The sequence below is a fragment of the Hibiscus syriacus genome, unplaced genomic scaffold (assembly GCF_006381635.1).
Source record: "Hibiscus syriacus cultivar Baekdansim isolate YM2019G1 unplaced genomic scaffold, ASM638163v2 tig00002890_pilon, whole genome shotgun sequence".
NCBI lineage: Eukaryota > Viridiplantae > Streptophyta > Magnoliopsida > Malvales > Malvaceae > Hibiscus > Hibiscus syriacus.
This window is the reverse complement of record NW_024061954.1, coordinates 183,262-196,366: the sequence shown is the minus strand read 5'-3', so window position 1 is coordinate 196,366 and position 13,105 is coordinate 183,262. Positions and strand designations below refer to the sequence as shown.

At 34.0% G+C, this 13,105-nt stretch overlaps 1 protein-coding gene and 1 pseudogene across 1 annotated transcript; both read left to right on the top strand.

Annotated features, from left to right (window-relative positions):
- The first annotated feature begins 3,114 nt into the window (after positions 1–3,114).
- On the top strand, positions 3,115–4,749 carry LOC120162407 (annotated as a pseudogene).
- A 3,796-nt stretch (positions 4,750–8,545) lies between these two features.
- LOC120162638 (AT-hook motif nuclear-localized protein 1-like) lies at positions 8,546–11,388 on the top strand. Its single transcript, XM_039172752.1, has 5 exons — positions 8,546–9,089; positions 10,032–10,099; positions 10,237–10,368; positions 10,661–10,822; positions 10,973–11,388. The coding sequence occupies exons 1-5, from the start codon at positions 8,720–8,722 to the stop codon at positions 11,195–11,197; spliced, it is 957 nt and encodes a 318-aa protein (XP_039028683.1). The 5' UTR covers positions 8,546–8,719; the 3' UTR covers positions 11,198–11,388.
- The last annotated feature ends 1,717 nt before the right edge of the window (positions 11,389–13,105 follow it).

The window sequence follows — 13,105 nt, the reverse complement described above, 5'->3', positions numbered from 1 at the left end:
TTATGATATGTTCAGTTGTTATCACTTAGTAGGCATTCATTTGACTATCGCAACACGGAAATGACGTTCGTAATCATCTTAATGTCTATCGCAACGCGGAAATTACTATCGCAACGAGAGAATCGCAATGTGAAATGAAAATTGCAACGTGAAAATCACAACGCGGAAATGACTATCGCAATGCGAAATGAAAATCGCAACGAGAGAATCGCAATGCGAAATGACTATCTCGTTGCGATTTTCATTTCTCTCGTTGCGATAGTCATTTTCGTGTTGCGATTTTCATTTTCATGTTGCGATTTTAAGTTTAGAAATTATTATTCTTCTGCAAATTGAAACTTTAATGGATTGCATTACTTCAACCAAAAGACAAAACAAAGATAAATACTAACTTCACAGGGTTAAAGACTAAACAGTTTAGCAGTATTGGCAGCAATCGAATGAATTTAATAAGAAATCTAAGTGAAATTGTAATCTATTATTGAAATTACCAGTAAACTTATCATCAATTTTAATATGAAAAACCTAAAATAATGTAAAATTTTCAAAATAAAAATAATTAAAAAAACTAACAATCGGAGGTTGATTTTCCATTTCTGAATGATTGTGAGTGATTTCTGACCGTGAATGGTTGTAAGGAATTTCGCCGGAGATGGGGACGGAAATCTTCGGAGATGGGACGGATTTCGCCGTAGAGAGTGAGAGATGGAGATTGGACTGAGTTGTGATTTTTTTTAGGTTTTAGGTTATGAGTTGCGATTACGGGATATACTGTGGACGGTTCAGTGTTCCGATAATTAATATTCGTGTTTGGAATTTGAAAATAAAATACGCGTAGCGATTATAATGGCGCTTTAAAAATCGCGTTGCGATTTTACGTATTGTCGATGCAATTTACGGATACGCATTGCGATTTACGTATTCTCGTTGCGATTTACAGATACGCGTTGCGATTTACGTATTCTCGTTGCGATTTACGGATACGCGTTGCGATTTTACGGATATTCGTTGCGATAGTCAGAATCGCGTTGCGATTTATATGTTCGCGTTGCGATTTTCATATTCCCGTTGCGATTATGGAAAATCGCAATGCGAATTTGTACTATCGCATTGCGATTCTGGGAACTGATTTGCGATTCTGGAGATCGCGTTGCGATTTTTATTTCGCATTGCGATTTTGTTAGTCATTTTGACAAATCCAAAAAAAATTGATTAAAATCGTATATTATAAGACATTTTTGGTCACTGAGGTTATTTTCTAATCAATAATTTAAAAACGAAAATAACTATTTTAGTAGTTTATCAGGAAAACATGTCAGACGGAGTGATGAGCGGCAAGGGCGGAATAAACAATTTTTTGAAAGGTTAGCTACGATGGAATCCAGTCAGAGACCGACACGCTTAGTTGTCTTATAGTTCTCGGTTTGGTGGAAACATACCAGTTTCCCTCCATACCCAATGCGAAGCTGGGAATGGCTTCCCTTCTCAATGTTTTTTGGGTTAATTCCTTCACTTAATTACCAGTAGAGTCTTGCACGTCGGAAACCGGTGGAGATAAACCGGAGAAGGTGTTTTCTGACGGCCCTGCACCTGATTTGCAGACGGTGGGCCCGAGATGTGTCGTTGGGGAGTATCGTGGGAGAATGTTTGAAACGTGTAATCCAGCAATTGAAATGAATCGACTTTTTTATTGTAAAAATAATTATTACTAAATTAATTTCATGAAGCATGCCTCCACAGCTACGTCTGAATTCATGAAGCAATTACCTAATGGTGTCTTCATTATGGCATTCCGAGCTGGAATCGAGACACACGTGGTCTGAATAAAGTCAATTACCGTGTAGAATTGGAATGTTTCTGTTAGTCACTGTAAGAAAAATAGGTCATCGAGGGCAGCCATTACTCGCTCCATTTCCTTGTTTATAAACAAGAATAATGAATGCGGAAACGCGGGAAGAAAACAAAGAAGAGCTTGTGGTGGGAGTTGTTAGTAGAAAGTTGGAGGAACACAACGCCCAAGAGTTTTAAATACTTCATTTTCAATCAATGATACAGCAAATTAAGAAGAAGAAACAATGGAGTGGCAAGCTTGTTTTGATGAATACCAAAAGCTTATCGTACGGATGACTACTCCCAGGTTTGTACTAGCTCCCATTCCCTCATTAAAAGACCCTTTTTTTGTTGTCAGGCAGTGAGTTTAAGGTTGTCTTTGTCCTTTTGACTTCTCTGGGAATTTGTGTTCGAAGGTTGTCTTCTTATTACAGGGTCGTGATCGACAATGCCGTTTGTAGTACAGCGACTCTTGTTACGGTTAGCTACCATGGAACTTCTCAAATATGATTGCTCAATTCCTTTGATTTTTCACCCTCGATTCATTCAAGTTCTTGTCGTGTTGATTTCACAGGTTGATAGTGCTAGAAGACATGGAACACTGTTAGATGCCGTGTTTTGACAGATCTGAATCTTTCAATTAACAAGGCTTACATTTCATCAGACGGACAGTGGTTCATGGATGGTACGATTTTTTTTATATATATAAAAAAACATGTTTCTAGAGACAAAAGTTTTGTTTTTGATATTCAAATTTGTATTCATCCAAAAGAAAGCAGCAAAGCTGCTACAAGAAACATTACAACCAGCTAGATTAGCCCACAATCTATGCACAACTGTCTATTTACATCATCCAGTCTATTCATGCAACACCTATACAACTTAATCCTACAAGCCTCCTTTATAGCATTTACAATTGTATTAACCGAACGTATCAATCCTCTAAAAAGTCTGATTACGTTCTTTCCATATGAAGTAAACAAAACCAGTCCAAGCTAATTTAAGAACATGAACTAAGAGAGACTTACCCTTCAAATTCCTAATCATCTAACAAAGAGAGTCCTCTCAGCAATTCGGCTCCTGCTGCTGCAGCCCACAAGAGTGCATAACAGCACCCCAGACCTCCCTCGAATAAGAGCATTCCAAGAAGAGGTGATTCCTTGATTCAATCCCAACACCGCATAAACCACAAATAGTCATTCACCATACCAAACCGAGCAAGTCTGTCCTTAGTAGGCAGTCTGTAAAGAATAACCATCCACGTAACTAGAGAGAATTTTGAACATGAGCAGAAAACCAAATGAGCCTATGCCAGCTGACCTTATCCCTCCTTTCCCGAATATTGTCCCAAATCCAGCCTCCTTTAATATGTAACCAATTGACAGAAGTAGTAAATAATCTCTTAACCTCCTCACGCATCTTGATCAGTTTACTAAAGATCCAGCTGAATTGAGGCTTACATTCAACACTCCAATAATCCTCAAGTTTAAACGGAAACAAATTAACTAATGAGAGCATCATTAGTTACATTAAGCAGGTAGTTATTTTTACACTAAAGATTTTTAGTATTAATGTTCTTTATGTTACCTTAATTTACTGTCAAAACTGATGTATGTTTTGTTCTGTGTTATCATCATCGGGTTACAGTCCATTGAGACCGATTATACTGATAGAAACCATGGATTTAATGGCTTAACAGCGTTAGAATTGACCAGAACAGATAGAGTTGGTCTTTCATCGGAAGTATTTGCGGTTTTAGCTGACCTGCAATGTAATGTGGTGAATGCTAAAGTATGGACTCACAAAGGTCGGATCGCATCTTTGATCAACATAAAAGATTGTAATTCGGGGTCTCCGATTGAGGACTCGCAACAGATCGAAAGAATAGAAGCGCGTTTGAGGAGTGTTTTGAGAGGAGACAATGATATCTTCAGTGCAAAAACTTCGGTTGCTATGCCTGTAACTCATAGAGAGAGAAGGTTACATCAAATGATGTTTGCAGATCGTGACTACGAACGGAAGTCTGTTTTGTGAAGAAGGACGGATTCGTCTGTTGTCGTTGTGGAAAATTGGGCAGAAATGGGTCACTCGGTCGTGAACGTTCAATGGAAGGATCGAACCAAGCTTCTGTTCAACGTTGTTTGCACATTGACAGACATGGAATATGTTGTGTTTCATGCCTCCATCAACACAGGAGGGGATACAGCATATCTGGTACTAAGTTGTTTCATTATTTATCTTTTAATGTTTTGGTTACATGATTTCAGTTTTGTTGTCTTTAAACTTGCCTTAATCTTTGTAACAGGAATTCTATATTAGGCACACAGATGGAACCCCGATTAGTTCTGAACCGGAATGACGTCGAGTAATCCAATGCTTACAAGCTGCAATCGAAAGGAGAGCATCCCAGGTACATTTTGATTCCGAATTCTCCTCAACTCTCAATGTTCATCCAATATTCCAAACTCTGATGCATTAGTTCATGTGATTTCAGGGCATCAGGCTGGAGTTATGCACATCTGATAGGAAAGGTTTATTAACAGATGTGACCCGAACCTTTAGAGAAAACGGTCTAAACGTGACGAGGGCAGAAATATCTACGGCAGGGCAATGAACATTTTTTACGTAACGGATACAAGCGGGAACCTAACGGACCCCAAAATCATTGAATCAGTAGGACACAAGATTGGTTTAGGTAACTTGAAGGTGAAAGAATTGACATTTAGGTATCATCAAATGGCTGAAAGGCAGCAAGAACAAGAAACCGGCATCGGCGGGGCGGTTTTGTTATCGATCGGGAGCTTGATGAGAAAGAATACAATTTGGGGCTTGTTAAATCTTGTTCTTGAGAGTGAAATCTCCATGGTAGCAATGTGGTTGAACAAAATAGCCAATTCTTTGTTTAGGTTTGGGGATTAGCCTATGTGTACATAGGAAACATGGTGGGATTTGGTTATATTTGTTGCCCCCAATGCTTTTGTTTAAGAACTGGTGCAATAGAATTTTTTTAATAATACAAAATTATTTTTTGGATAATTTGATTTTTATTACCAAAAGAAAGAGCAAATAACATATACAACAGTAGGAAACAGCCCACCAACAGCAAATAAACAACACTCCCCACAATTGCCTAGGTAAAACAACTCAAAGAAACACTGAAAGAAAAGCAACAATTAACTGCAAGCAAAATTAAAGAGCAACCCGTAAGTAGCCACCTCTTTAGGAGCATCTCACGTGCCTGCAGACGAGAGACCAACGAAACAGAAGCAAACAACAAGCTAGTCAATGCACCAGTCGAGGCAAAGCTGTGAATTAACCCTATCACCTTTGTTGATGCTACAACCATGCAACTTAACACTAACTGTCCGTTTTATAGCATCAAAGACCTCATCAAGCACTCGAGAACACCCTCTAAAGTGCCTGAGATTGCGTTCTTCCCAGACAAAATACATAAGACTAATCCAAGCTAGCTTCAAAATACAGATTAGCAAGGATTTTCCCTTAAAGTTGGTAGCAGCCCAGGACAAAGTATCATTCCAGCACAACCCCCTATAGTGAATTCTGCAAGTCTGCAGAATTTTACTCCAGAGTCCAACAACAAAGATGCAGTCATTAAACAAATGATCCCTGCTCTCAATATTATTATAAGATAGTATATGTTTATAATTTTTTAGTCATTATTAAAGCACAATATGCAGACGCACTGTTCAAACCCAAAACTTAGAAAGAGAACAAAATTCTATCTAACCAAGAATTCTTAGAATGCAATATTATCTTTGTAATACATTTTTTTTAATAATTTAAACTTTTAATATTAAAATAAACTATTTGTATGAAGATTTATAAAATTATTCAGAATTCGAGATAATTATAAGATAATATATATTCATAAATTTTCTTAATTATTGACAACATATGCAAACATAATTAATCAAACTTGATTTCTCTAAGAAAAATAACACTTTCTTTTACATTAAGGTCACTAAATAAATTTTGTTGACTTTTATTTTATATTATCTAAACTTTATAATAAACATCTATTTAACGTATTATTTAAGAAAAGTAATATATTAAAAAATATTTATTTTTTATACATAGAAGAAAATAGGATGGCTGGTGAAAATATAACTTTTATAATGACTTTCGACTATTAATTACAAGGGTAAACTATATTTTTTATCACTTAATTTCACTTGTACTCTAATTTTAATCATTATATTTAAATTTAATTTCTAAATTATTTATATTTTGATTATTGAATGTTATTTCAGAAACAATAAGGTAACTTAGATTATTTTATTTCATCCTTATGTTATTTTGAAATTAGAATTATGTTTCTCTCACGTCATCTCTAACACGCCAATATTTTTTTTATACCTAAAACTCAATTGAGATTTATATATGACTTTATAAATTGTCCATCAAAAATGACGGCAATAAAATTCAAATTTGACCTTATAAGCTCAAATTTCTAAATCACAACCATTTGTGCCAGTACTCGTTGACCACGCAAATAAATCTTTTTTTATATATAATATAATTATATTATTAAAATATTAATCCTACAATAACTTTTAAAATTCATTCAACTTTACAATAAAATAAATAGATTCATATCCTATATGTAATATATAATTAAATATTAATATATTAATTTTTTTGAATCGTTATCTATCAACTTAAAATTTTATATATAACATAATTATATTATTAAAATATTAATCCTACAATAACATATAAAATTCATTCAACTTTACAATAAAATAAATAGATTCATATCCTATATATAATATAATAATTAAATATTAATATATTAGAATTCAGAAAGCCATGTTCTCCCAACTGAACTTTATTGGAATGCCTGCAAATTAACCTTTTCTAAAAAATAATATCAAAGTAATCTTAACGAAATAAAATAATAAATAATGTAATAACGAATACATAAAATATAGTAAACAATCTTACCCATCCAATGAATTAGAAAACCAAAATAAATAAATAAATAAATAGAAAGTTTAAGACAAAGAAAATAAATAAATTAAAGATGTTTGTGATTTCCACAATTATAATTTAATAAATTAAAATAAAGAAGAAGAAAAAGCTATGGATGCTAATGACTTAATTTTCATGGAGCTCATCAACAATATTTAAAATTGATTAAATAGTTTGTTCTTATCTTAAATTATACTTTTAATAATATTGTATTTTAGAAACTTATCATTTTAAATTTTTATAATATTTTATATCTGGAAACAGTTACATTTTTAATAGGTCAATGCTTGTGGTCCATCCATGATTACAATATAAAAATAATTATGTTTATTAAACAATTATTATTTCCATTTCCAATCAATATTTTTATAATTATTTTTAAAAAAAGTATTCATTTTCTCTCTCTCATCTTCATTGAATATTAATAAAAAATAATTTTCAATTAGATAATAAAGTAAACAAAATATTTAGTCACCCAACTATCACTTTGATTTTATTTTGATCACTAAATTATATATTTTTCAAAAGTATCTCTAACGCTACATTTTGATTTTATTTTAATCATCTAATATTAAAAAATTAACATAATTATTGAAAATGATTTTTTTGTTAGTAATATAGTATTACCTTCCCGTTATTTTGAATCTTATAAACTGCAATCAAATAATAATAATAATAATAATAATAATTTATTTTTTATTTTTAATTAGAGTTAACTATTCATATGAACACTTAACTATTATCTATTTTCATTTTGACCATCGACTTTAAAATTTTATCAATCAAACTACTTAATTATTTAAATATGTAAATTAAGCATTTTACTATTAATATTTAACGAGTAAGGTGATGTGAATATTAGAAGATTAATATAGTTATATATTTGAATTTTAATATTTATATATCTATTAATTTAACCATATTTTTAATTTAATTAATTAAATTTAAATGTGCCAATTAACCACTCACAAATTAATATGTTTATTGCCAATTGATATATCTCTTTTACTTATTTGATTCTCACTTTTTAGTTATATTTCCCAATAATTTAATATTCCTTTTTATGAAATGGGAAGAAAACAATTTAAAATTAGAAAATATTTTTTTCAAGTATCAAGAATTGTTATTCTTTTCTGTAAATAAGAAATACATTACTTTTTCTTCAAACCTTAGCAACCTAATTTTACTTGCCATTCACTCAATAAACAAATGAATAAATTTGTTTTCAATTTATTTTATTTTATATGATAATAAATACCCACTTTTCATTGGCTCTTAAAAAAATCAAATCAAATCAAATAAATCTACCCATTTTCATATTTTCTTTCAATTTTTAATTTACTGGAGATTCCAACTAAGGACATATATCAATATCTTAATTAATTAAATTAATTAATTATTACAAATATTATTTATCACACTGTTGAATAATCTGCTTTTCATTATTTTAATAATCTTAAATTCAGACAGATTTAAAAAGAAAGTTAGGAAGTTGAATTATCAGAAACTCAACAACAAAAAACCTCTCTTTTATTAAATCTCTTATCATTTTCCTTAATTATTTTTTTTCCAAATTTTATTCTCAAATCTAATTTTATTTTCCAAAATTAATTTTCAATGTTAAAAAGAATTAAAACCCTCCAGTGTTAGTTGAACTGGAAAAAAATAGTTTTCGTTAAGCTCCAAAACTTTAAATCAGTACGAAAGATTTAATATTTTTTCCAGGTTTTGTAATATAAAGCTGTACTGTTTTTAATTTAGTTTTGTTGGGTTTTTTTTCCTGGAAAATTTTGAGCCTGTTTTAGCTGGTTGAGCTTAGAATCCAAATGAAATTTTGATACAATCTTAAGAAAAAAAGATAATATTTTTTAAAAAATTAAAGCTTTAAGTTTTAACTATGGAATCAAAGGATTTTGTAACTGCTACTGCTGGAGTTACAGTGGTAGGATTCGATGCTCAATCGGACTACCACATAGCTCCGAGGTCCGAAAACTCGACCCAAAACCCGACCCCGGGATCCGCCTCACCGAAACAGGCGGCGCAACCGGGGGTACCTCTGCCGGTTTCGGTGGCGGGTATGCCAGAGAAGAAGAAGAGGGGAAGGCCTAGAAAATACGGACCAGACGGTTCAGTCACCAAAGCGCTCTCTCCGAAGCCTATATCAACAGCTGCGCCGCCTTCGGTTATCGACTTCTCCGCCGTGAAGAGAGGGAAAGTGAAGTATCCGACGTCGTTTTCGAAGTCTAAGAAAGAGCTGGAGAATTTAGGTGAGAAACCCATTTGTTGTGTTGTTTTTAAAGTGTTTGCGTTGTGATAAAATGTTAAGTGGGACCTCAGAGCTGGGGGTCGATGCTCTCAAGTCCTACTCCAGAGATCTCTTCGATAAGTGTGTACTAAGGATGGCGAGTTTCCTAGTGGAACAAAGTTTTAACTTACCGTTGTTGTGGTTTTACGATAATCTTTAAAATCGTTATTGTGACCGTAATTTAGTGCTATGTAATGGAATTTTATCATTATCGAGTGTCCTTTGCTACTTGGCAATCCTTTAGGGGAAGAAAACATAGTGTAAGCACCCTGCTTTGTCCTTTGAACACCATTTGCACAAGTCTTCTTAGTGTCTGCTATATTCTGGGCTGATCTTATTGCCAGATGCAGGAGAAGAAAGTTGCTTTTTATATAGTTGACTCTTTCTTAATATCAGTATCCGACGTATATCTAGACATGCGTACGAGGAGATGACTATATAAAAAGAGATAGACAAATAATTTGAAAAGTTGAACACCCACCCGAGTCCGAACAACATAGGTCGCTTTCGTATGCTTTGGGTTTATTCAGCTTGGATATAAGTACTTGTTGCTGGCTTATTGGAATAACAAGTCTTTTAATCTCTAGTTTGTCCTCCTAGGGACCTTAGCAGTAAGGTGGATAGATCGAATCTCGTGCCGTTTATATTAGCGAACTAAGCAACTTCTAGGTATCATAGTACACTGTTTTCCAGTATGTCGAATTATTGCCGGATACTTTTCATGAGTTTCCACCGGAAGATAATTACTGTCTGGCTGGATTTTAGCTACTTGGTGAACTTTTGATACATTCCTCCTTGATTAGAATTTACAGATAAGCAGCTCGTGACGGTTATTTCACATTTATTAATTTCAAGGATTTAAGATCTTGTAATCCGTTTGCTGATACAGCTGTTCTCATTGTAGGTGAATGGGTTGCATGCTCTGTTGGGGCTAATTTTACGCCGCATATCATCACTGTTAATTCTGGTGAGGTATGTTGTAAAGATAACAACGAGCTTGTTTGATGTTATGTTCGCTTATGCATGCAAAAGCTCCATAGTTTCGTGCTGGAAAATATTATTTGAGAATATTGCCAGTTCCGTTCTGATTTGTCTACTCGGTATTTTAGGACATCACAATGAAGATTATATCTTTCTCCCAACAAGGGCCTCGAGCTATATGTATTCTCTCTGCAAATGGGGTCATCTCAAGTGTCACTCTTCGGCAACCCGATACTTCTGGGGGTACATTGACATATGAGGTAATGCACTATTTCTCTTTATTTGTATACCTCTTATGATGACGCCTTTGAACTATATCAGTCCTAGCATGGATACTCATTATATACATTGTTTATTCATTTCGAAAGTCCGAGTCTCTTGTGACGTCAAATTTGTTTATGGTTTAATCCTCCTAAGTTTCATTATGGTCCTCTTCGGAAGACTTCTAGATTTTGGACATTGATGTTCAGCAATCAACATTACTCCTAAGTTTTACTTTGTTATCTTATCTCTCATCGGCAAACATCCGACCTCTTCTCAAATTTCTTGCAGGGTCGTTTTGAGATACTTTCCTTGTCCGGTTCATTCATGCCCAGTGAAAGCGGAGGAACAAGAAGCAGATCCGGTGGGATGAGCGTTTCATTAGCAAGTCCAGATGGACGTGTAGTAGGTGGTGGAGTCGCTGGTCTCCTAGTAGCTGTGGGTCCCGTGCAGGTTTGGCTTCGGTTTTGCCAGTAACCACATCCCTGGTGAAGACAGTAACCACATCCTCTGGATTTTCATAACTTCGTTTTAACTGAACAGTAACCACATCCCTGGTGAAGACAGCTTATAAACTTATTACTTTCTGTTGTCCTGAACCAGGTTGTAGTGGGGAGCTTTCTAACCGGGAACCAGCACGAACAGAATCTGAAGAAACAGAAGCATGAGTCGATGACCATATCAGCTGCAACGCCAATGTCCATTATTCCCATTTCCTATGCCCATCCCAAACTAAACATCTCCTCATCCGTCCGCACCGATACTTGGTCGCCGACTGATTCAAGTACTAAGCCCGCCGACATTAATGCATCTCTGCATGGAGCCTAATCTACACATCACAAGGTTTGATATCAAAAGCACCATTTAATCTCGTTCTCACCATAGTAGTAGTTGTTTTATGTGTAAGCTTATCGACTTCACCGGTACCGGCATGTTCATGTCCGGCTCGGGTTTTTTTACCCTATTCACCATTAGGTAGTCTTTTGAGTGTAATGTTTAGTGAGAGAAATGACCTTTCTTACCAAATTATGGATTGTGATTTAGAAAAACCAGTGTAACATTGAATGTCAAATTAGACCATTACGCTTTTGACTGGCTGATTCAGAATTTATGTAGCTGATTCAGAATTCCAAACTTAATCGGTCTTTCGACTGGCTGGATCGGAAATTGATGGCCTGCCCGTTACGCTTTTGAGTCGAACTAATTAGACCATTGGTTTTTGGTTTAATCGATATTGAAACCCAGTGGTCGGCAGCTGTAAATGATCAAAACGTCAACGAGGACACCTACAGCAAGGGACCTAGAGGTTGAAAATGGCAGCGTTGGGCTGGTGATTGTTAACACTACGAAGTAAACAACTCTTGAAGGAGCCATTTAAACAAAACAAAATCAAACTCAACGAAACGAAAATGAGATTAAATGGTAGGAGAGGTTTATATATTGTAATGGTTGATTCTAATTATATTAGTCACATAATTATTTGATTGAGTTTGTAACTAGGGATGGCAACGGGCTGGGTTCGGGCCGGGTATTGGTCCCCCCGTCCCCGTTTAAAAAACCCGTACCCGTCCCCGCTTATAAAATCATGGGGATTTAAACGGGGATCCCCATCGGGTAATCGAGGAAAATCGCGAGGAAACGGGTATCCCCGTTTAGCTTAAACGATTATTTAAACGGGTATTGGGCCGGGTATCGGGTTGGGTATATATATATATATATTTAATTAAATATATAAATATTATATATTTTTTTTAATTTAAATTTAATTTATTAATATTATATATATAAAAATAATAATTATTTTTAATATTTATATGGTATCGGGACGAGTATCGGGTAATTAGGGCGGGGTTTACCAAACCCGTCCCCGTTTAGCATAAACGGTTTTTTCCAGTCTCCGTTTAATTCGGTTTTCGGTTTTCGGTTTTCCCAGTCGGGTTCGAGTTTTTTTGTCATCCCTATTTGTAACTCTGTTTAAAGGTGTATACTTTTATATACGTATGAGAAAATACATTTAGTTAGTTGGTCAAGTTGTTTATCTTTGTTCTCTTATATTTTTCTAGATAATGGGTTCTATATCAACTAGGAGTATTCCTTTTACTCTAGATAGGGTTAGGATTAGATTTAAAATTTGTCAAAAAAAAATTTATGCATATTAGTGTCGAAATTTGATAAAATAAAATAAAATAAATTATTAAATTTAAATTTTATTAAGAATAAAAAACATTTAAAGTTACCTCAACGGTTAAGAGAGTGTTGTTATACCTAAAAATATTGGGTTTGAACAGTTGTGTCTACAGCATGTGTACACTGCTGATGGTTAAAAAAGATTTTAAATAGATATTATTTTGTAATCACCCTGACTATTATTTTTTTTATTAAGGATAAAATACGTGATTAAATTTAAATTTAAGGAATAAGTTCATTTTTTAATAAAAAAAAACTAACATGGACCACAGTGAGGAAATCGGGAAATTTTGCCAAATTTAAAGACTAATATGAAAAAGTTTCAAGGACTAATTCGGAAAATGTTACTAAATTCAGTGACTAAATATTGCTTGATCCAAAAGAAATGTGAAGCTTTAGCTTTACACGTGCGAATATAGGAGGTAAATACTCGGGATGAGTCCCACACGCTGTAGAATCTTATTTTCCATGTCTCCAATATCTTGCCAGAACCATTAAAATCACAGCAATTAGGGTTCTGATCATCCCAAAATTGCCTTGATTTCCTCT

Excerpts from the sequence above, each read along its gene's own strand:
- LOC120162638 (XM_039172752.1), top strand. The coding sequence starts at position 8,720 with ATGGAATCAAAGGATTTTGTAACTGCTACTGCTGGAGTTACAGTGGTA. Across the intron at positions 9,090-10,031 it reads GAAAGAGCTGGAGAATTTAG|GTGAATGGGTTGCATGCTCT; the intron begins GTGAGAAACCCA and ends TTCTCATTGTAG. Across the intron at positions 10,369-10,660 it reads GGGGTACATTGACATATGAG|GGTCGTTTTGAGATACTTTC; the intron begins GTAATGCACTAT and ends AATTTCTTGCAG.